This window comes from Bos javanicus, chromosome 5 (assembly GCF_032452875.1).
Source record: "Bos javanicus breed banteng chromosome 5, ARS-OSU_banteng_1.0, whole genome shotgun sequence".
NCBI lineage: Eukaryota > Metazoa > Chordata > Mammalia > Artiodactyla > Bovidae > Bos > Bos javanicus.
The window spans coordinates 109,257,102-109,280,750 of NC_083872.1; the positions used below are offsets into that span (position 1 = coordinate 109,257,102).

Consider the following 23,649-nt stretch of genomic DNA (forward strand, 5'->3'; position numbering starts at 1 on the left):
CTTGCCAAGTTCTGATGAGCAGGATTCTAGAAAATCCCTGCGCTAAGAAGATGAGTGATTTAGGCTAGGAAGCCCCATGCATCTGTTCATTTGCCTCTCAGAACTGAAAGCTAATTATCTGTAGAATTTGACAGGCCTCTCCTCTCATGTAATCTTTCTCCATCTTTCAATTTGTTTCATAAAATGTGACCAATATATTTAGCAATTTGCTAAATTTAGCTTCTGCTTTGGTGGCTCAGATGGTAAAGAATCTGCCTGCAATGTGGGAGACCTGGGTTCAGTCCCCGGACCAGGAAGATCCCCTGGAGAAGGAAACGGCAATCCACTCCAGTATTCTTGCCTGGAGAATTCCTTGGACAGAGGAGCCTGGTGGGCTACAGTCCATTGGGTCTCAAAGAGTCAGAAATGACTGAGCAAGTAACACTTTCACTTTCACTTCAAATTTAGTTGGAGTTGTGCTGAATTTACACAGCTACGTTGTAAATAAAATAATTTTAAAATCTTTTTCTATCAGAATAATTAAATTGGGTCAAATGGGAAGTGTATGGAAACATCATCGTAAACTCTTTAAAAAGTACAACTTTTTCTAGCTGTATCACTGAAACCCATCCACAGGAAAATCTCTCATTTAGACTCAGGGAACAATTCGGTAACACAGACGTAAGCAATAAAAGAATCATTTTTCCTGCAAAGGTGGATTTATTCAGGAACAGCAAAGGAAATGGAATTCAGAAGAAGCAAGCTATATAGCAAAAAGCCATGGGCAAATCCAGAGAGGAATGAAACATTTACAAAGAAAAAGGAGGAAGTTGGGACGGGTTGTTTTGAATGAAAGTCTTTTGGAGAAAAGTGAGAGTTCAAGGTCTCCCTGGCTGGGTTCTGTTGGCTGAGTTGCCAGGGTGGTTTCTTTTGTTTATGTACGTGTTTATTTTTGACTGTGCTGGGTCTTTGTTGCTTCGTGGGCTTTTCTTCTGTTGGGGTGAGCGGGGGGCTTCTCTTCACTGCAGTGTGCAGGCTTATTGCGGTGGCTTGTCTTGCGGCGCATGGGCTCTGGAACAGGCAGGCTTCGGTAGTTGCTGCACGTGGGCTCAGCAGTTGCAGCTCCTAGGCTCTAGAACACAAGCTCAGTAGTTATGGCGCACAGGTCAGCTGCCCCGAGGCATGTAGGATCTCCCTGGATCGAGGATCGAACCCACGTTCCCTATACTGGCAGGTGGATTCATTACCACTGAGCCTCCAGGGAAGCCCCAAGTGATTTCTTGTAGGGGATGCAACACACATCTTCTCCTGTGTGGGCTGTGATAGATAATTCTTTCCTGTAAGTGACCTGGAGGACACAACTGAAGTGACTTAGCACAGCACACGATGGAGACACAGGTAGAGAACAGGCTGTGGACACAGCGGGGAGGGGGGTAAGGTGAGAAGAATAGAGAGCGGAGTATTGTATCATATACAGTACCATATGCAAAATAGATAGCTAGTGGGAAGTTGCTGTATAACACAGGGAGCTCAGTGTGGTGTCTGTGACCACCAAGAGGGGTGGGAGGGAGGCTCAGATGTATACCTATGGCTAATCCACACTGCTATATGGCAGAAACCAACACAACATCGTAAATCCTCCAATTAAAAATAATTTTTTAAAGTGCCGTCCTTGCATTATTTTGACCACTTACTCCTGATCATTGTCACGGTGAAACGATGGCCTCGGTTTCTTCCTGGCTGTTGACCAGTCCTTTCTCAGCTCCTGGCCGTCCCAGCCTCTCCACAGGCAGCTCACGGCAACCCAGAAAGGGCTGAACAACCCCAAGTCCAGGTCTTTCACAGCCTAACCCTATCGGTGACATCCTTTTTTTTTTTTTTTGTCTCATCATATTTATATTCTGCTGTTGAGAACAGGTCACTGGGCCCAGCACACACTCAAGGGGGGCAGGGGAGGCACAGCAGGTGCAAACACCAGGAGATGGGATGGGGTGGGGGCATCGAGGAAGCTGCCTGCTACAGACATCAAATTTTAGTGATTATATCCTCTTTATCTATTTACATAGGATGAAAAATTTCCGGAGTGATATTAAAAAATGTATGGGAGGATGGATAGTATTCCAAAATTCTTAAATAAACAAGTAAAAGGTTTGGAGACCACGGAGCTCGAGGCCTAAAGCAGCTGTGTCCTGTCGCCAGCGGGGGCTCAGGTGGTCGCCTGGGGTCCGCCAGCAGCAGGCAAAGGGCCACTGCTTTGGACCACAAGAAGATCCACCGCCTCAGACCTGGAGATCCATTTACAGTCGGTGGGATCTGGGTGGGGGTTGTTCGAGACCAGCAGAGGCGTTCAGGGTTGTCAGGAAAGGGAATGTGGACGACGGCTGTCTCAGGATGAAGGAAGGACCCGGTCTGCGGACTCTCAGCAGACTTGGAGCGGGTCTCTGGCGAAAGCGCGGGCTCAGCGCAGCGCTGCGTGAACCGGAGGCCGAGGGCCCCCCACCTCCTCTGGGACCCCGGCGCAGTCGGAGCGCGGAGCGGTCCCGGCCTCGAGAAGGGGGAGGAAAAGCCAGGAAAGCAATACAGGGAGGAGGTGCGGAGACGCAGAGAGGGAACTGAGAAAAAGAACTTCCTCTGACGGAGAAGAAGAGTAAGACCGGAGGCGAGAGCAAGGGGCAGATAGTAAAATAGTTTTACGGCCTGACGAAGAGCGGAGATGGAATATAGGACGAGCTGAAGCGCAGGAGCAGGCGGGGCGGGAGAACCGCGGGGAGGATCCAGGGAGGAGCGCAAGGAGGAGCCCGGAGGAGCTGGGGAGGAGTTGGGGAGAAACGCGGGGAGGAGCGCGAGGCGGAGCCCGGGAGGAGGGCGCACCTGGGACGCACGTCGCGGAGGGACAGGCGGAAGGACTGTCCCGGCCGAGCCCTCCCCTCTGCGTGGCCCGCCCCGGGCAGGGCTGGAAGCCGGAAGCAGGCGCGGGAGAACGACTCGGGACTCAGCCGAGGGGATCCTCGGGGCGCGCCCTCGCTGCGCCCCCAGCCCGGGCGCGAGCCTTCCGCGAAGGGCCGGGACCATGGGGGCTCCGCGCCGCCGGCCGCGCGTGTTCCCCGGGTCCCCGCCGGGGCCGTCGCTCCTACTCTTCCTCCTGCTCCTGCGCCCGCCGGGCCTCGGTCTCGCCTCTCCGAGGCTCTTGGACCACCCGGCGCCCGAGTGCTCCCAGGAGGTGAGATCGGACGCGTCCCGGGGGGTGGAGGTGGGGGTGGGGTGGAGGGTGGGGGTAGCCGAGGATGCTGTCGGTCGGGCGGGCGGCCGGGGGCCGGGGCCGGAGTAGCGGGGTTTCGGGGGTTCCAAGGCTTGGGCACAAGAGCGGGCCGCCCTGGGCAGGACAAGCGGAGCGTCGCGAGTTGCGGTGCGAGCCAGGGAAGAGACGGAGTTTGCTGGGAAAGATCGCGCAGCGCGGGTTGCACAACCTGGGCAGGCGTCCCGGCGGCGCCTCCAGGGGGAGCCCCGCAGTTGGGGAAGGACTTGGGGGAGGCGCGCCGGCCGGAGGCGGGGCCTGAGGAGGGCGAGGCGGGACCGGTCCCGTTGCCAACCCCGGTAGTCCATCCCCCCCCCCCCCCCCCCCCCCCCCGCGCCGAGCCGGCGCCCGGGGGACCCCGCGGCCGCAGCGTCTGGCGCACAAGCCCCGGCTCTGCGGGGCAGCTTCCGGGGAGAGTTGTAAGGGCAGCGCGATGACCCCTCCGGGCGAGCCCTGGGCACCGCGTGGACCCTCCGGACGGCGCCCCCTCCGGCTCCCACCGCCCGCCCGCGTCTGGAGTCCCGCGGGGCTGTAGGCACCCGTCAGTTGCCGGCTGTGCCCACAGGAAGCGACACACCCACACCCACCGCCTGGTAGTGGCCTTGGGGTGGAGGCCCGTCTTAAGGGAAAAGAGACAGATGGTGCTGGCCGCGGGCTGCCCTCTCCCGCCGCTCCTCTCGGTTTCCTCGGCCCCCTCCCCTTCGCCTCTGACCCTAAGAAATGACGCTCCTTATCTGAGTCAGAGGATGTGGAACAACCAAAGGGGTATTTCTCCCTATCTAATGTTGCGGAGGATTCATAAGAGGGTGAAAGGTCAGTGACTGTTTAGCAAAATCTCTTTTTTTTTTTTAACATGATGTTGGGAAAGGTCCTTGTGACCCTGGGCAGAGCAGGGGACCCGCTCAGCAGGTCCTACTTGGGGACTCTGCTGTCTGGGACTCAGTTCATTTTTAGATGGCCTTTTGCTGACCGCCTGCAAAATACAAGGTCCTGAAACAACAAAGACACACTGGCTGATGACGGATGTTGGGGCAGTAAATCACAGAAGTCAGCCTGGAGCAGGAGCCTCTGTCAGCCAGGAGCGATGGAGTTCCAGGGAACAGGGAAGCTCCTGCTTCCTGGGTGCCTTTCCTGCAGACAGGGCACTTGGGCAGCCCTCCAAGAGAGTCTAGAGCGTTCCAGGAGGGGGAAAGCGCTGAGCCAAGGCCCGAGGGTGGGCAGGATGAAGAGTGGGCGGTCTGTGTGGCAGGAAAGTGGGAGAAGCAGCTGCAAATGAGGGAGGGTCTCTGCTGAGCTGGGCTGAAAGGGCTTGGCCTCAGTTGCTCACCCGGAGCAGGGGCCTGGCTTGATGGCGGCGGAGCAGGGGCTAGAGAGGGACCCTGGGCAGTTTGTCTACACCTGCCAGGCTCTGCCTTCCCTCTGCCTCCTGTACACCTGGCCAGAGAACAAGGCCCCACTGCCAGCTGGCTCCCCTGAAAAGAGAGGGGTTAGGCCCCCCAGATTTCTGTCCCTCCACTGGCGCTTCCATGGATGGAGCACCTCTTAGTGACTTGATCTCAGAGGACCTGGCTTCGCATCCTGACTTCACCACCTACAGCCCAGTGCCATAAGCACAGGCCGTGGGGGCTGACAGATGTTTGTGGACTGAAAAGAGGAAGGGGAGGGTGAGCAGGTGAATGACAGCTAGCTCTGTCCAAGAGGCAGCAATGGGTGGAGAGACCAACAGCTGGTGCCAGCTGCTCAGAGTTAGCCAGGGAGCTGGTGCTCCTCAGCAAGAGAAGCCCGCCCCCGACAACCTGAGAGTAGCCCCCGCTCGCTGCGACTGGAGAAAGCCAGCGCATAGTAACAAAGACCCAGCGCAGCCAAAAATAAATAACATTTTTAAAAATATGTATTTTTTTTAAGTGGTGAGGTGGTGATGGTACCTACCTCATAGGGCTATTGTAGATTCAATGAGATCTCCATACAAAGTGCTACTGATGCCTGGCCCAGGAGAGCTCAGGGAACACTGGCCACTACCACCTAACACTGTCTTCAACATCATGGGCATCTTCTCCGGGGTTTCTGCAAGAGGTCCAACGTGGTGCTGTTCATGAGCTCATAAACAGTGTTCTGGTCCTATTGTTTTTCCATCGTTCAGTCCTCTCTGACTCTCTGCAACCCCACGGACTGCAGCACGTCAGGCTTCCCTGTCCTCCACTATCTCCCGGAGCTTGCTCAAACTCATTTCCATTGAGTCGGTGATGCCATCCAATCATCTCATCCTCTGTCGTCCCCTTCTCCTCCTGCCTTCAATCTTTCCCAGCATCAGGGTTTTTTCCGATGAGTCGGCTCTTCACATCAGGTGGCCAAAGTATTGGAGCTTCAGCTTCAGCATCAGTCCTTCCAATGAATATTCAGGACTGATTTCCTTTAGGATGGACTGGTTTGATCTCCCTGAAGTCCAAGGGACTCTCAAGCGTCTTCTCCAACACCACAGTTCAAAAGCATCAATTCTTCAGCACTCAGCTTTCCTTATGGTCAACTCTCACAGCCATACATGACTATTGGAAAAACCATAGCCTAGACTAGACAGACCTTTGTTGGTAAAGTAATGTCTCTGCTTTTTAATATGCTGTTTACATTGGTCATGGTCATTCATGGCTGCAGTCACCATCTGCAGTGATTTTGGAGCCCAAGAAAATAAAGTCTCTCACTGTCTCCATTGTTTTCCCATCTATTTGCCATGAAGTGATGGGACCAGATGCCATGATCTTAGTTTTCTGAATGTTGAGTTTTAAGCCAACTTTTTCACTCTGCTCTTTCACTTTCATCAAGAGGCTCTTTAGTTCTTCACTTTCTGCCATAAGGGTTGTGTCATCTGTGTTCCTGACGTTATTAATATTTCTCCTGGCAATCTTGATTCCAGCTTGTGCTTCATCCAGCCCAACATTTCCCATGATGTATTCTGCATATAAGTTAAATAAGCAGGGTGACATTATACAGCCTTGACGTACTCCTTTTCCAATTTGAAACCAGTCTGTTCCAAGTCCAGTTCTAACTGTTGCTTCTTGACCTGAATACAGATTTCTCAGAAGATAGGTAAGGTGGTCTGGTATTCTCATCTCTTTCAGAATTTTCCACAGTTTGTTGTGATCCACACAGAAAGGCTTTGGGTAGTCAATAAAGAAGAAGTAGATGTTTTGCTGGAACTCTCTTGCTTTTTCTGTGATCCAGGGGATGTTGGCAATTTGATCTCTGTTTCCTCTACCTTTTCTAAATCCAGCATGAACATCTGGAAGTTCATGGTTCACGTACTGTTGAAACCTGGCTTGGAGAATTTTGAGCATTACTTTGCTAGCATGTGAGATGAGTGCAATTGGAAATATAGTTAGTCATATCATTTCTCTTGAATTGACTCTCTAAATATTCACATATTGTTTCTCCTATTTCTGCTTAATATTGTTCTGCATTTGGAGAAATTTCCTGAATTTTATAGCCTGGTTTGTCTATGGATTTTTTTTATTTTCATGGTTCATTTTTAAATTAAATTTATTTATTTTTAACTGAAGGATAATTGCTTTACAATCTTGTGTTGGCTTCTGCCAAATATCAACATGAATCAGCCATTGGTATACATATGTCCCCTCCCTCTTGAAACTCTCTCCCACCTTCCTCCCCCTCAAGGTTCGTTTTTATTTCTGTTCGCTCATTTTTCCATAGTACTCTGTCCCTGTCATATGGATACAGTGCCCTCTCATTTCTTTGAGACCGTTATAATTTTGTTTTAATTTATTCTGCTCCCAGCTTCATCTTGTTTCCTCCAAGAACATTCTTGTAAGTTGCTGATTTTTTTAACCTATTTTCATACAATTCTGGTACTCTTTGGTTGTCTGAGAATATTCAAGTCTAAGGTTCTAAAAGCTCATTGGATGCCCTGTGGAGCAGGCCGTGTGGATCAGTCGCTGGACTTACTGTAGGGGTCAGGCTGGGTGACCATGGCCTCTCAGATGTGGAAATCTGGAGGTCTTATCTCTGGGCTTGGCTGCCAGCGTCCTGAGCTCAGGGCAGGAAACGAGGCTCAGATGACGCGCAGCTCCTAAAGCCACTGAGAAAACGGCAGTTTCTTTTTGCCGTGTGTTGCGCCCACTTCTTGCCCTGCATCTCCTCAGTTGTCAGGACAGCAAAGTACGGGGGGGAATATGGTCCCCCCAGGAGCGGCCCCAAAAGTGAGAGGGAAGGCACGTGCGTTTCATTCCTGAGTGTGAGCCCAGGGACACCGGAACCCGGCTGGCGGATCTGAGTTCTTTCTCAGCTGTAATTACCTGCTTCTCTTTTCCGCAGGGGCTGAACTGCACAGTCAAGAACAGTAAGTCACCATTTTTTTCTCTTCTCAAGTTGCCCTGATGCGGTACTGACCCCATACTGAGTTGACAAGGGACCCAGTCCCCAGCGGGAAGACCCCTGAGACTCGGGACCGCACCTGTCATCAGGGTTTTGGAAGAATTCTCTGGGGCGCCACAATATGACCTGGCTCTGCAGTATGACCCTTTAGCCAGAGCTGTCACCCTGCAGTGGGCAATATCCGGGGTGGGATCTTGTTTTGTGTTTTAATTCAAGGAGGAGGTGCACCATTCAAGAGTCCATGCTCATTAGGGACCCAACACATAAAACAGAGCAACTCTTATGGCTGCCTCATGTCTCCTGCCCACTTCCAACCACTGCTTCATCTCAAAGCCACAGGCATGCTTTGTCATCTCTCCTGTAACGTCAGAGCTTTGCCACGACCCCCGAAGGGCATCAAGAGAACTGTGAGCCCAGTTTTGGTCTTGGGGTCATGGCCTGACTGTGAAGGCTCCTGGACCCCGCCAGGCATCCTCTTTGGGCTGCATCTCTGTCCCTTAGAGCCCGCAAGCCTCTGATTTCTGCCTCTCCTGCTCCCAGGTACCTGCCTGGACGACAGCTGGATCCACCCTCGGAACCTCACCCCCTCGTCCCCAAAAAACGTGCAGACCCAGCTGCGCTTCGCCCACACGCAGCAAGGACATTTGCTCCCCGTGGTTCACATCGAGTGGACGCTGCAGACAGATGGTGAGTGGGCGTTCGGGGTGCTGCCCACCTCTGGTGGGTCCACAGACTGGGCCTCCTAGTCCTCCCACCAGACTCAGAGGCCCTGGCTCCCGGCCCTGTGCTCAGACACGGGGGCCAGTTCAGAGAAAGGACCCATCAGTTCACGCAGTGAGTCCTTTTTCAGAGTTCTAGATGTTAACCCACCATCCTCCACTGAAGGCCTTTCTTCAGCCCCAAATCTTCATCACCCTGGAAAACACGTCGGTCATGAACCATCTGACTGCAGGCTGGCCCTTCTGACAGCACCCCCCACACCTCAGCCTCTTGGGGGTGGAGCCGTGTGCACACCTGGGAAGACTGGGTGACGAGGGCGCCCAGGCCTGTGGATGGCCGGGTGAGTCCCTTGCTGAGGCTCATGCTCCGTCCTCAAGGTCGAGGACCCCCCTCTGACACCCACAGTCTGTCCCCAGCAGCCTAGCCACGAATTTGCAAAGCTTTCCCTTTTGGCCCGGGGTAAAGTATCTTCGTCCCTGTCCAGTGAGAGGTAGCTGTCCAGAGGCAGCGGCTAACCCAGCCCAGAGGGAGCTAGAAGGAGCAGGAAGCAGGGGTGGGTTAGTCGGCACGCATAGCAGACAGAAAATGACCCCCCGCCCCCCGGCGGCTAGCCATCCTTGGTCTCACCTGTGCTCCTCTCCCCCCTCGACCTTCAGCCAGCGTCCTCTACCTGGAGGGGGCGGAGCTGTCCATCCTGCAGCTGAACACCAACGAGCGTCTGTGTGTCAGGTTTGAGTTTCTGACCACACTGAGGCATCATCACAAGCGGGTAAGAGTCCCACCAGGGTGGGCGGTGGTGACCGCGGGGAGTGGTGGGCACATACACACACATGCACACACATGCATGCACCCCACTCTTCCTCCCCACCTCACGTCCAGGCTCGTTGTTAGGAGGGCGGCTTCCTTGGCCAGCGCCTGCCATCAGCCAGGGTCTCCTCCAGGCGCAGGGGCTCTGCCCAGCGCAGAGCAGCCGTGGTTTCCATCGCAGTTTCTGTTCCTTCTGCTGCTTGGAGCCAGAATGGGTTCGTGTTTAGTTTGGTCAAAGCGCTGATTGCCAGTGTGTAGTCCCAAGCCCGGCAGCAACACCAGGGGATTGGTAGAAATGCAGGTTCCAGGTAGCCCCCCAGACCTCCTGAACCAGAGGCTGGAGTGTTCAAATGGCTGCGGTTGGTGGTGACAAGCCATCCAGTTGATCCTGATGCAGGCTCGTCTCAATTCTGCCAGTTTACATCTGACAAGTGGCCACAGGCAGAGCTCCCAGAACACAAGCAGCAAAGACAGATACCCTGTCCTGTGTTTAGTGAGGACGGGATCCCCCAACTACCGGGAGGATGGGGAGGACCAGGGACCCCAAGCAGTCCACCAGGGGAGCTGGAGTCAGTGCGTCTCATCTCCATCGGCCTAAAAATGTTTGAGCAACAACAACGCCGTGAGGCTCAGGGGGTGGACGGGGGACCTCATAGCCTCCCACTGTACTTTCGTGCTCCAGAGACCCTGCTTTCCCTTCCACGGGGCAGAGCCACGTAACAAGTGGTCTTCAGCTGCCCCTGGGTCCCAGAGGCCTACAGCCCTGGAGTTGGAGAGGGCTGATGGGGGAGGGGCGCCTTCAACCTCGCCCGTATTCTCTTGCCTTTGGCCCTGCTGTCTCCTAATGAGGCCAGAGCCAGGTGTTTGTAAACAAGCAGGAAGACCAGAAGAAACACAGAACAGGGACATGATGCCTCTGACTCGGGAGCTTGCGCCGTGGTTGTTCCCTCCCTGTGTTGGTGAATTCTTCAGGGACAGGTGGGGAGGTCTTTGGGCTCAGGTGAGAGCTGTGACCGTTTGACCTCCCCTCCTTCTGTCTCCTAGTGGCGATTTGCCTTCAGCCACTTCGTGGTAGAACCCAGAGAGGAGTACGAGGTGACCGTCCACCACCTGCCTAAGCCCATCCCTGACGGGGACCCAAACCACCAATCCAGAAACTTCCTGGTGCCCGGTAAGAGCACCACCCCGCACATGCCCTTCACCCCTCACTCTGTGGTCGGCCTGTGGAACCCACGGGACAAACAGGTGCAGGGCCGGGGCTCCTGGGTGGGGGGCTGCAGCCTCCACTTCCTAAGGCGGAGTCCATTCTCTGTGGCACCAACTTGGTGTTGGCCCAAGACCCCGGGAGTTCTATGGGAACTGAGTCCTTCATCTGGCATGTCCTGCCCAGAAGGTGTTGGGAAGAGAGGCCTGTCCCCAGAGAGCTGTGGCCTCACTGCCCGCCCTGTCCCAGCCCCGGCTCCTCACTCTTCCCACGTCCTACTGTGTGTATCTGGCACCAGCCCTACTTCCCCTGCTCCCTCCTCCTGGGATGCTTGCCAGGCTCATCTTCCAAAACAGCATTTGATACATCTGCACCTCTGGGTGCATCTCTGTCCCCTCCGGAGTCTCTGCCACGGTCCACCTTTCTCGTTGTCCGGAGCCAAGAGTGCCTGAATGCCCAGTCCCTGGAGGACAGGGCCTGGGCCTTACACCCACTTGGACAGCCTCAAGACCCTTGTAAATGGCCCGGTGTGTGGGAGGCGATTGGGAAGTGCTTGCTGAGGCCATCCACATTGTTGGAGCACCTCTTGCACACACAAAACATGTACACCCATGCATACACACAGATGTGCACATGCATGCAAATTCACTCGTGTACACACATGCACACAGATATGTGCACACATGTACACACACGTGCACGCATGGTCTGCTCACCCAGCTTTGTTTCCCCTTTTATGTCACTCCCCATCCCTGACATGCCAGCATCTTGACATAGCCATGGCATGATATTACAGTTTCCTTCTATGGTCCCTCTGGCTGGAATGGCATTCCCAGAGGGCAGGGACTTTGTCTCACTCCTGGCTATATCTCCTAGGCGTCACAAAGCACCTGGCACATACTAGGGGCTCCATAATTATTTGTCAGATGAGTGACACTCCCCGATCCCCCTCCTAGCCCCCCATCCCTAAAGCGGACTGACTCAGCACCTGTTGCTCACAGTGATTCACGCCTGTCACATCTTAAACCAATAAAAATGCTGCAATCAAGGAAATGGGGGACCAAGAAGCCGTCTCCGGGGGAGCGGTCCTCACAGGGTCCCCAGGTTGGCAGTGCCATGGAATCACCTGGGAACTTGTCAGAAATGCAGCTTCCCAGGCCCACCCCAGACGGGGCTGAACCCAAGACTCCCATGAGGATGTGTGGAAGCTGGGGGGCCACGTCACCATTTGCCAAGGGGGACAAAGCCCATCTCCCCTCAAGGGCAGAAGCAGATCCAGGGAGGGAGCCCCCAGAGAGGGGGAACAGGAGTAGACAGGACCCCTCAGTCCAAGAACAAGTCTGGGGAGGGGGCTTCTGCCTGGATCTGGAAGTTTCTGGAGGGACTAGTGGTGAGGTGGCCAAGGCAGCCCCAGGCCTCGGGCCTCCGACCCATAGCAGCGTCCATTCTAGGGCTCCTCTGAAGGGGCCGCCTTTAGACAGGCTCCCAAAAAGCAGACGGTTGTTACCTCTGGCATTGGAGGTTCTGTAAGACAAGCTCTCCAAGGCAGGGGCTGATGGTTGCACCTCTTCCCAATCCACAGACTGCAAGGACCCCAGGATGAAGGACACCACGCCATGTGTGAGTTCAGGTAACCGTGGGGGCGACCGTGTGGGAGCTTTACTTGGGTCACACACACATGGACACAGACAAGCATGCACATACGTGCACATGTGCAAGCACGCTCGCCCCTCTCTCTGACTCCTGGTCACGTTGTGCCCGTGCGATAGGCAGCCTGTGGGACCCCAACATCACCGTGGAGACCCTCGAGGCCCACCAGCTACAGCTGAGCTTCACCCCGTGGAACGAGTCCACCAGTTACCAGGTCCTGCTGCACAGCTTCCCGCCCGCGGAGAACCAGAGCTGCTTCCAATATGTCGTCGACCTGCCCGTGGTAACTGCCCTCCCTGCCGCTTTCCTAACCCATCAGCCTGGCTCAGAGCACCCTCTCCACCCTCAAGGGCCAGGTGCTCGGGCTGGGCTTAGAGCATGTGATCTCCCTTCCCGTGTGTGCAGAGTGAGGCTGATGTGCACTTGGAGAGTGGCTGGTGTGAGGTGGGTGTGTAGCTGGTGTATAGTTGATGTGTGGCTGGTGTGTGCCTGACATGTGGCTGGTGTGCACTTGGAGTGTGGCTGGTGTGCACTTGGAGTGTGGCTGGTGTGCAGTTGGAGTGTGGCTGGTGTGTGCTTGCAGTGTGGCTGCGTGTGGCTGGTACGTAGTTCCTGCAGCTGACAGGAGCCCTGTCTCTGCCCTGTGCACTCAGCCCTCTGTCCTCCCCTCCCCCACATCCTCCTGGTCCTCTTTTTGCTTTGTTAATTTCATGATTGCAAAGAGGATTTGAAGACTGTACAACGTGCACATGAGGACAAGGTGGGGGGTCAAGGTGAGGCAGTAAGACGGAGCCAGGGTAGGGCCGCTGCTGGACACGTGCGTCTATCCCTTGATCCCCAGTGGCCAGGGCGTCCGATGCAGTCCTGAGGATGCAGTCCTGGGGACGGCTGCTCCTCCTGGAGCCGGACCTGCAGCCCCTCTCCCCAGGGAGGGGGCCCCCGGGTCACATCCCAGCCGGGGCTAGGGCCTCACCATCCCTCCACCCTGCAGCCCGCACAGGAAGCCACCCAGCAGCGCTGCCACATCATGGTCACCCTGCCAGACTCCAGCTGGTGCTGCCGCCACCACGTGCAGGTGGGGAGCAGGGTGGGACGGGGTGGGCAAAGGGCAGGTAGGCAGCTTGGGGGGGTCATGCTCCCCCTGGATCCAGTACCGCTACTGCCTGGGGATTTCCTGGCCAGCCACCAGCCTCGCCCAGGCAGGGTCGTCCACCCGCTCCCGCTGACGGGCCACCTGCCCAGCAGCCATGGAGACGTCCTGGAGAGGCCGGTGGGTTCCTGGTGGGCCCGTGTCCCCCAGCCTCTCCTCGCACTCTCTGCCTCACAGATCCAGCCCTTCTTCAGCAGCTGCCTCAACGACTGCCTCCGACACTCGCTGTCCGTGGCCTGCCCAGAGGTCTTGCACACCCCAGGTGGGACACGCGGCTGCCAGGGGCCATGTGGAAGCAGGGTGGGCGAAGGTCAGCAGCCGAGACTGCACCGTGACCTGGTCCGGGGGGAAGGGGCAGTTGTCCAGGCCTGTGTCATGCGGCCTTAGAGAGAGGCTCCAGATTGGACTCCTCGCTGACTTTCGTTAGCTGTGTGACCGCAGGAAAAGCACAGAGCCTTTCTGATCTTCAGTTTCTGTGACTGGAAAACTGGGAACTCTTTATTGTCACAGCTACAGTTAACACCATGTACTGAGTGAGCAAAGCGCTCTAACACGTCTGCTTTTAGTTCTCACAAACTCTGAGTCATAGTACTATCTGACTAGTACTGTGTACTAGGTACTACACACCATAGTACTGTGCACTGTTCACTATAGTATAGGTACTGTGTACTAAGTGCTAAGCTCTATGTGCTGGGCACTATGCACTATAGTACTGTGTGCTATGTACTAAGTACTGGGTACTACGCACCATAGTATAGATACTGTGTACTATATAGTACTAAGTATATTTTACTGTGTACCATGTACTGTGTACTAAGTATTACACACTTGGTTCTGGGTACTATATACTATGTACCAAGTGTGTACTACGTACTGTGCACTATCACTGCTGACAACTGAAAGTCTGTCCCTGTTCTCCTTACAGACGCCGATGAAGGTGAGGCTGACCCTTTCCAGGCTGAGACACCTCAAGGGTCACGGAGAGGTCCCTGCCTAGCTTGGTGTGGGGTCACGCGGCACGAGGAGACACCCCAGGGGAGCAGTCCGGGGTGGAAAGTGGGCGGGGCCCCAGGGCTGGCAGGGCAGAGAGGACTCCCGGGTTGGGCAGTGGGCGGGGCCCCAGGGTGTCACGTCACTCATACCACCCTCCTGCCACAGACCACACGCCCCTGTGGGTATCTGCATTCATCACAGGCCTCTCCATCCTGCTGGTGGGCTCTGTCATCCTGCTGATCCTCTGCATGACTTGGAGGCTACCAGGTAAGGGGGGAGCTACAGCCCACCTGGGATTTCCGGTCTCCCCCTCCCTCTTCCCAGACCCTTCTCCCCGCACCAGCCCTAAGTCTGTGCTCAGGACCCCACACCCCCAGCCCTGCAGGCTATTAATAAGCATCAGTCCCCCACCCCAGGCCCGTTCTGGCCACGTTCCAAGCAGGAGGGAACATGGGTCTCCGGGGTGGGGGTTGGCCTCTCCCTGCCCCTCCATGACCCTGATCTGGGTGGCCGTTCCCTCTGTGACCACGATTCGTTCAGGGGAAGATCACCAAGCCAGGCGTGAGATCTGTCGAGAGGGTCTTTCCACAGAGGGTCCCTGGGAGGGTCCAGCGTCCGGGTCTTTCCAGGGGTCAGGAGGCTGTTCTTGGGCCTCACATCTGACCTTTTCCCGAAGCACCCACTCCTTGGGGCGAGGGAAGGACCTCATGGTTCTGGGGAGCAGCCCAAAGGTGGGGGTTGAAGTCAGGTGCCAAATGCCCTCCTTGGCCTCTGTGTGACTCCAGGGAGTCAGCCCCACACCATGGGGTCCCTCCCTGGGTCCAGGAGGGGAGGTCACTTAAGGACGTTGGTTCCCCGCATCACTTTCAGAATACAAGGAGGCCGCAAAGGGGCTGGGGGCGCCACTTCCAGAGACGTCTCAGAAGGCTTGTGCCTCCTGCAAGGACAGGTCTGGGGGATGGGCTTTCCCTGAAAAGGGAGTCTGCTGGGGGGCAGCCACTGAGGTGGTAACCTCCTAGGCACCGTTCTGGGGGCCCCAGACCAGTCAGTGGTGCCGAATACTTGTGACCCAGGTGGTGGGTATGTTGGATACCCACCTGTGGGTATCTTCCTCCCCTGTGGGCACTTAACCCACAGACCCATTTCACAGAGGAAGAAACCAAGCTTCAGAGACATCGGTACCTCCTCCAGGTCACCCAGCGGTTGTGGGAGACGCGGTCTCCCCGCCAAGGCCCAGAGCAGCTAGGAGGTGCTCCTCGGCCCCTCCCGTGGTCGGGAGATGGCCTTGTAAAACCTGTGCCACTTGTACGGACACTTCTGGAGCAATCCTTCTGACCTTGCCTTTCCTTTCAGGGTTCCGTCAAGGAAAACATGAAGATGGCACCAAAGACACAGGTGGGCACTCCTGGTTTGGGCCGCCTGGCTTCAGGGGGAGGCTGTTCACATTGGCCTGGAGGAGCTCCCGAGTCAGTTCCTGTCCTTCGGGAGATGTCACCTGCCGGGACCCACCTCCAGCCCCGAATGGAAGGACCTCAAATAGCAGCGGGGCTGGGTTCACAGCTAATCCCTGAACAAGAAGGGAGGGTCAGGGCCCCTGGAGAGCAGCTGTGTCCATGCCAGAGATAGGTCTTGGTGTCTTGAAGAAAAGATAATGCTAGCTAACGTACAGGCTGCAGGCAAGGTAGGAAAGTGAGAGACACTCTTTTCCCTGAAGGCACAGGCTATTTTGCAGGCAGCCAGTGCAGCCTGGCAGCCACCTCGGGCATCTTCTGGGGTCTCAGCTGCATTTCTTGGGCTCGGGGAGCCAAACTCAGCCTGTTTACTGTCCCTCACCGGCAGGCCAGGCCTGTGATGTGTGGTCAGCACTGAAACGCCTGAAACCACACCCTGGTTTCCTTGTTTCCCCCAGAGATCCTGCCCGCTGCCACCAGCCTGAGCCCCCCGCCCCTGAAGCCCAGGAAGGTCTGGATCGTCTACTCCGCCGACCACCCCCTCTACGTGGACGTGGTCCTCAAGTTCGCCCAATTCCTGCTCACCGTGTGTGGCACCGAAGTAGCCCTGGACCTGCTGGAGGAGCAGGCCATCTCGGAGGTAGGGGTCATGACCTGGGTGGGGCGCCAGAAGCAGGAAGTGGCGGACAGCAACTCCAAGATCGTCGTCCTGTGCTCCCGAGGCACCCGGGCCAAGTGGCAGGCGATGCTTGGCTGGGAGGACGCTGCCGCCGTGCAGCTCCGCTGCGACCGCGGGCAGCCAGCGGGGGACCTGTTCACGGCAGCCATGAACATGATCCTGCCGGACTTCAAGAAGCCGGCCTGCTTCGGCACCTATATCGTCTGCTACTTCAGCGACATCAGCTGCGAGGCGGACGTGCCCGACCTGTTCAACATCACCTCCTGCTATGAGCTCATGGACCGGTTCGAGGAGGTCTACTTCCGCATCCAGGACCTGGAGATGTTCGAGCCCGGTCGCATGCACCGCGTGGGGGCGCTCGCGGCCCAGAACTACCTGCAGAGCCCCAGCGGCCGGCAGCTCCGCGAGGCCGTGCAGCGCTTCCGCCGCTGGCAGGCCCAGCGCCCAGACTGGTTCGAACTGGAGAACCTCCGCTCGGCGGACGGCCAGGACCTCCCGTCCCTGGACGAGGAGGCCTTCGAGGAGGAGCCGCTGCCCGAAGGAGGGATCGTCCGGCAGGAGCCGCTGGTGCGGGAGCCCACCTCCCGGGACCACCTGCTGGTGGAGCTGCTCCTCGCCGGGGAAGGAGGGGGCGGGCTGGCGCGGCTGGAGCCCCAACCCCGGCCCCCGGGGCAGCCGGCAGCCCCAACGCTCCAGACCATGGTGGTCCCGGTGGACAGGGTCCCTCGGGCTCAGGTAGTGGAGCCCGTCCCACAGGAGGTGGGGAGCGGCGCTGGCCGGCTGGCCCTAGTGGAGGGAGAAGAGGCCTGCCCGCTTCTGGGGAGCCAGGGACCCCGGCGGAACAGCGTCCTCTTCCTCTCCGAGGGGCGGTTCCCGACCCCCAAGCTGAACCCGAGCCTCCAGGACATGCTCACGCCCCCCGAGGAGGAGCAGCGGCGGTCTGTGCAGTCGGACCAGGGCTATATCTCCAGGAGCTCCCCGCAGCCCCCCGACGACGACGACGATGACAACAGGGAGGGGGTCGGGGAGGAGGACGGGGGGCAGCCGCTGTCCCCCCAGGGCCTGGAGAGCCTGCGCAGCCTCCAGCTGCTGCTCTTTTTCCAGGATCTTAGCAAGAACCCCGGCCTTGAGCCCGAGGGCCCGCCATGCGCGGCCCTCCCCCAGCCGGGCGGTGAGTGAGCACGTGTGTGCGTGTGTGCACGTGTGGGCTTGCGTCCATGAGGCCGCACCTTTAAAGGTAGCCAGCTTGACTGTGGGAGAAGGAAATGGCAACCCACTCCAGTATTCTTGCCTAGAGAATCCCAGGGACAGAGGAGCCTGGTGGGCTGCCGTCTATGGGGTCGCACAGAGTCCGACATGACTGAAGTGACTTAGCATGCATGCATTGGAGAAGGAAATGGCAACCCACTCCAGTGTTCTTGCCTGGAGAATCCCAGGGATGGAGGAGCCTGGTGGGCTGCCATCTATGGGATCACACAGAGTCAGATACAACTGAAGCGACTTAGCAGCAGCAGCTTGACTATGTCCCCTTAGCTTTTCTTCAGGTCCCCGTGTGGTCACCTTCCATCCCCGAGACCCCATGGCCCATTCCCAGGAGCTAAAGGACAGACCGTCTGCCATTCCTTCCTTTGGCGTTTATCTTGGGTCCAGTATAGCCCTGACCGCCAAGGAGCTGCTCCTCTAGTGGGAGGGTCCAGGGAGCACACAGGGTGAGGGCAAGACGTGGAGGCAGAAGGGGTGCCTGTGGGGGGTGGAGGGCAGGTGGAGTCCCGAGTCTGGGGCAGGAGGGCAGTGTGTAACTGATCCTGCTGCAGAAGGTGAGCCCATGGGCCCAGCTTGGGGAGGCCTGGGGGCCAGGCTGGGGCTGGGGCATCAGGCCCTGATGCTAAAGGCCGGGGCTTCTTTACCAGGATGCCCTGTTCCCTGCAGAGGAGGCTGTAGATCAGACACACTGGTCATTTTCGGAGAAAGATTGGATAGAAGTGAATGAGCCCTGATGGCCTCAGCAGGGCCTGAAACCATGTGTGGTCTTGGTCAGTGGGAGAGCTTTGGCCAAGGATTCTTCCAGGATTGCGGGCTGAGCCCCTGGGCTATAGCATCCGGGCTCAAGAAGAACAAGGAGCCCCCAACCCTGTGCACACTGGGGTGGCTCTAGGTTCTCTTTGCTTGAACCTGAGTCCTCCACTGTAGCTTCAAGCACCTGCAAGGAGGAAGGGGTTCTGAAATTCAAGGAGAAATCAGATACCGCGTGTACACGTGTGCATGTGTGAAAGCGAGCTTATTGATAAAAGAATGAATAAATTTTTTAACTCTGATTAGAGTTCCTGGCTGTCACTTTGAGTCACATGTTATAGAGGTTGGGAGGTTCCTGGCTGCAGAGGCCTTTCTCGTGGTGAGGTTGTGCCTGGTAGCAGCAGGCTGCTGAGGCCCAGGTCCTGGACAGTGCAAGGTCCGCAGCAGCCCCGCGCAGCAAAGGACCGGGCATGGGAGTGCGACAGGCCGGCGTCCGTGCCCCCTCCCCCACATCCCTTGGTTAATACCTAGTCCCCAGTGTGTGATGGTGTTGGGGAGGGCTTCTGGGAGGAAGCGGGTCGTGGAGTGGGGTCCCATGGATGGGCTTAGTGCCCTAGTAGGAAACCTGCCGTGCAAGGACACTGTGAGATGGCCACCTGTGAATCTAGAATCCACCGGCACCCTGACCTTGGACTTCCAGCCCCAGCTCTGTTTCTGCTGTTCATAGTCTGTGCAGTCTCAGGCATTCCATTCTAGCAGCCAAGAGGACTAGGTCAGAGGAGCCGAGACCTCCCAGCCTCCAGCCTCCTGGGCGCCACCCCCCGATGTTGGGTGGGCGTCACTGGGTGCAGATGCCCACACAGCTCTCTGGGACGATCCCCCCACTTCCAGTCATCTCGTGCTCAATGTGCAGAGTGTGGGTTCCATGGCTGGAGCCAGGTGGTGCCTGCAGCAGGGTGTCCCGGCCCTGTGGTCTCAAGCCTGGTCTTGGGAGACACTCTCCGCCTGGACCACCTTCCCCACAGACCTCAGACTCCTGCTGTGCTGGCCATTGAGGCCAGACGACCCAGTTGTCACCATCCACCAGGTCCCTTTCTCACCACAGCTGCCCTTTCTTTCCTCACGACTTCACTGAGACACAATTCACAGCTCACACAGTTCACCACGGATCCTGTACAAGTCAAGGCTTTGGGGAGTTCAGAGTTCAGCAACCTTCAGCATAATCAATTTTGGAACATTTTTCTTCCTCCCCAAAGAAACCCAGCCCCTCTAATTATCACCCCATGACCCCAAACGTCCTATCGCTGGACAGTCACTGATCTTTCCATCAGTGGGTGTGCCTATGTGGACACGGTGGATATAAACGGAGTCAGGAAGATCCCCAGGTGATCAGCCCTTGTTCCACCCATCTCCCCCCTCCTTCCCTAGAGCCCCCAGCCTCACACTGGTCTCAGTCTAAGTATCACCCAAATGCCAAGAGCATCAGGTATGAATAAGGCCAGGTCTCGCTTTCCATGCTATTCTGAACCACAGCTAGTGAAATCGTGCCTCACCCAGAAAGGCCCTTTGATAACAAGTGTCCTCTAGACTGTGACCCCCACGCCTCGGGGCCCTCACCAAGCAAAGTGCACAGAAGGGGCTCAAGGATGGGGGAGGACCCCTGGCCATACAACCCGTGCGGATGTCCACAGCTTTTTCTCTAGGAAAGTGAGAAATGGCTAACAGGTCCTCTGGACGTTGCAGGCCACGCTGTTTCTGAACCAGCTTCTCTTTCCTGTTCAGGAAGGTCCTCAGAGGTGCTCAGGTTTTGGAGGGGCTTTTGTTCATCACTTAAATGTCCACTCAGCACCTGGAGCTGGGCCTCTGAACGCCTGCTTTGTGATGGGTTTTACTCATTTCCTGCTTATCTTTGCCTCGGGCAGAAGGGAGAAGATGCTCGCCAGTAGGACTCCCAGGATGTGGCTACCTGCCCCTGCTTTTTAGCCAGAACCAGACGACAAAGGTGGTTTCTGTCTGTGGCCTTTGCGCTCTGCAGGAGCAGTCTCCCCTCCCAGGTAAACAAGGGAGGGGCCTTCCTGCAAAGACCTGCTCAGTGAGGGCCCTGCCCAGCCCTGCCCATCAGAGTCAACTTTAGTTGTTCACACCTTAGTGGGAATCAGTGTCCCGGCTCCTTCCTCTCTATGGCCTGAGAGGAGAGTCTGCCTGGGCTTGACTGGGGGCCTGTGGGACTCCCCGGGATGTGGCTCCTGCCCCTGCTTTTTAGCCAGACCCAGACGACAAAGGAGAATCCAAGTCTGAAGGCTGCCCGGGGCCGCCCACTGGACGTGGTTCAGACCTGATTCCCTTGCTGACTGCAGTGCGGCCTCCCGCAGGCAGCTCCATCCTTCTGGGCTCAGGAGCAGAGGGGAAGCTCCCCGGAGGGGCCGTGAGGGCTGGAGGGGCCGGGCCCTGAGCTCACCCAACCCCAGGCCTCTGGCTGCAGGACTAGAGCCCCCTGACACAACCTCCCCTCTTGAGCAGCTCAGCCACGAGAAACGTAGTCAGATTGGTCATCTTATCATCCACCTGCATTTAGGGAGACATGAAGACATGGTCTTTGCTGCTCTGTGACTGTTGTACTTGTTACGATCGTCCATGTCTTGAGGGAAGGACTGTCTCGGCACACGTCACCCCATTCCCACCTATAAGCTTGTAGGTGCTCCTGTCCTGTAAATGGGGAAGATCCGGCTGGCCAGGTGGGCCTGAGCAGGCACGGGCGGAGCCGCCTGGGCTTCGCGGCTTGTACAGCTCTGGCCGTCTCTGTGCAGAACTATGACCATGGTCTTATTTCTGCAGAGATTTGGTGTTCCCTCAGGCCGCCCAGCTCTCTGTGCTAAAAACAGACAAGCATGGCCCCTCCTCTTCCCTAAAACGACTCTTGCTTCTGGCCTGTGCGAGGAGGGCAGAGGACTTAAGAAGTTGGCTTCTCAGCCTTTTCCCCCACTGGCAAGTTCTTCCCAGAAAGAAGGAGCCAAGGAGGGGAGCCAGGGCGTGAAGCCCAAGGCCACTTCCTCAAGAGCCTGCCAGCCACCTGGAAGGAAGCAGCCAAGGCGGGCCCAGAATGTGAGCAGAGACCCGCACAGCGATGACAGATGTCACGGTGACATTCAAGAGTTTAGCAGGGAAACCAGGACAGGCACGATCTTAAACCGCACAGGAAGCTTGTCACAAGTCTCAAGTTTTTTTGTTTTTTTTTTTCCAGAACAGAAGCTGGTTTTATTTTTAAAAAGAGAAGGAGAAAAAAAAAAAAAACGTGATAAATGCCAGCGAGGTGCCACTTCCGTCCCCCAGGCTCTGACTGCCAGCTCTCCGCTCTTCCGGAAGAATCGTGGACTCTGTAGCCGTCTGTACAGAGGGTCTGGGCCAAGCCCTTTCCAAACAGGGAAGGAGTCAGAGGCCCGACCCACGCAGCATTAGAGGCAGCAGCGCGGGTCCGACTCCAGCTTCTCCTCCGTGACCTGCACGGAGGGCATGGGCCCGGGGACAGGCATCTCCAGTTGGCCCCCCACACCACAGATGCCCCTAGAAAACAAGAAAAACGAAACTTCCGGGGCATCTCTTCTTGTGAGTGGGGCAAGGGAAGTAAGTAAAAGGACTCCAGAGAAACATGGCAGAAGGAAGGGTTGACCCCCTGAGTGCAAGTGACGGCACCAAGTGTCAGGAAGAGGATGTCTGTCCTCAGGTGAGCCAGGGCCAGCGGCCGGGACCAGCCGCACACTCAGTCTCAGCGGACGGGGAAGCGCAGCTCATCGGAACCCACCGCAGCCCCCCACCAGCACACCCGAGTTGGGGTCCCCCCACGTGTCGCAGTGTCACTCAGCAGGGAGAAGGGGGTGGGGCAGGGGCCAGCCTGGGCCCCCATGGCTCAGACGTGGAGAGTGGTGGCAGAGCAACAGCTACGCTGGAGAGAGGGTATGGGAGCAGAGGGGCTCCCCCCAGGGTCTGGGCCCCAGAACTTTGACCACATGGAGTTCAAAGGGCAAGAAGAGGGGTCCTGGGAGAGGCAGGAAGGCAAAAAAAGGAACAATTTGTTGCAAAATCCAACCAGTTGACCCTGGACCTGGTGGGCGAGGGGCTGGGAGCCCCAACACTCAGTGCAAACATTTTCTTCCCTGCCCCCGCCCCTAGAGCAGGGAGGCTCAGGACATTAGCCCTTCCTGTGTCTCTGTCTTCTGTCAACAACCCTCCATAACAATGAAGAGCCCCAAAACATTCTCTGGCCCCCAGCACAGAACAGAGGCCCAGGAAGCAAAAGTGACATGTCACTGAAGCTAGCCTGTGAGAGTCAAACCACCACCCAAGACTTGGGGCACTTTGTCTGGGGTTTATTACACCACACAAAGCTGCCCAAGCACACGGAGCGGGGAGATCCTTACAAACTGCCCCCACCCCATCCTGTTACCCTGTTACCCTGGCCTCAAGTCTGTGTGTGGGCAACCCCTGGATACCAGCTGTCGCTAGGGAGGGAGGCTGGGTGGGGTGGGGCTTGCCCACCCGCTCCAGACAGTCTACCTTTTCCCTAGGGACTCCCTTAACCAGAGCAGAGGACAAAGGTCACTGCCACCCTTTCTGATCCACGCCAGGCTTCCCAGAAGAAAGGCAGGGGGTGGGAGACGGGTTCCCTACTCCCGTGGGCCCGTGGGTGGCCCAACTGATATCAATCCAGGGACCCCACCAAAGCCGTTCTGAGCCAAGACCTGACCCAGCCCGCAACCAGCCTCAGGAAGGATGGAAGCTATGGGCACAGAGAGAAGGAGAGACGGAGGGCAGCCAGTGGCTGATCCTCCATAGACCCTGTAATAACACTGGCACCAAACCCCAGCGGGTCCAGTGGCCATGGTGAATGCGACATCTGAGTCTTTGTCCTTATTTTTTGCAAGCAGCATCAGTGTGTGATGCAACACGAGTGGGAAGCACGGAGGTAGACATGCTCACTCACCCAGGAAAGGGTATAGTTTGGTCCTTAGAGTGTGGACCCCGCCCCGCAGCTGAGAGGAGTGGGGTGGGACTGAGGAGGACCCTGGGTGAGCCTCTCCCTCAGAGGAGGGCCCCGGGCAGTCCCCAGGTGCCCAGCTCTGTCTGGGAATTAATTCATGGCCACAGATTCAGGTAGGAATGAGGAGTGTGGGTGGGGAGGACAGGGCCTCCCCAGATCCCCTGCTGATCTCAAGTGGCACAGGGTGGACACAAGGAAACAACACACGCACACGTGAGCGCGCGTGCACGCACGCACGCACACACACATTGCATCTATCATCCGGATGAAACACAACAGACACATCCCGG

At 56.9% G+C, this 23,649-nt stretch overlaps 2 protein-coding genes across 3 annotated transcripts; one reads left to right on the forward strand and one right to left on the reverse strand.

The window, feature by feature from the left end:
* Positions 1-149: 149 nt before the first annotated feature.
* LOC133248339 (uncharacterized) lies at positions 150-3,051 on the reverse strand. Its single transcript, XM_061418395.1, has 2 exons — positions 1,674-3,051; positions 150-1,111 (listed from the first exon to the last, which is right to left on the reverse strand). The coding sequence occupies exon 1, from the start codon at positions 3,049-3,051 to the stop codon at positions 2,038-2,040; it is 1,014 nt and encodes a 337-aa protein (XP_061274379.1). The 3' UTR covers positions 150-1,111; positions 1,674-2,037.
* Positions 3,050-18,626, forward strand: IL17RA (interleukin 17 receptor A). Of its 2 annotated transcripts, XM_061418394.1 has the most exons (13): positions 3,050-3,199; positions 7,598-7,622; positions 8,198-8,344; positions 9,034-9,146; positions 10,229-10,355; positions 11,971-12,018; positions 12,158-12,321; positions 13,030-13,113; positions 13,366-13,450; positions 14,114-14,125; positions 14,347-14,448; positions 15,535-15,576; positions 16,091-18,626. In XM_061418394.1, exons 1-13 carry the CDS (start codon positions 3,050-3,052, stop codon positions 17,488-17,490), a joined length of 2,499 nt encoding a protein of 832 aa, XP_061274378.1. In that variant the 3' UTR covers positions 17,491-18,626. The 2 variants fall into 2 exon arrangements, with proteins under 2 accessions (XP_061274378.1, XP_061274376.1); XM_061418392.1 differs by lacking the exon at positions 14,114-14,125.
* The last annotated feature ends 5,023 nt before the right edge of the window (positions 18,627-23,649 follow it).

Coding starts and splice junctions, on each gene's coding strand:
- LOC133248339 (XM_061418395.1), bottom strand. CDS start 3,051: ATGGTCCCGGCCCTTCGCGGAAGGCTCGCGCCCGGGCTGGGGGCGCAG.
- IL17RA (XM_061418394.1), top strand. CDS start 3,050: ATGGGGGCTCCGCGCCGCCGGCCGCGCGTGTTCCCCGGGTCCCCGCCG. Junction 8,345..9,033: donor GTGGACGCTGCAGACAGATG/GTGAGTGGGCGT, acceptor CTCGACCTTCAG/CCAGCGTCCTCTACCTGGAG. Junction 13,114..13,365: donor GCTGCCGCCACCACGTGCAG/GTGGGGAGCAGG, acceptor TCTGCCTCACAG/ATCCAGCCCTTCTTCAGCAG.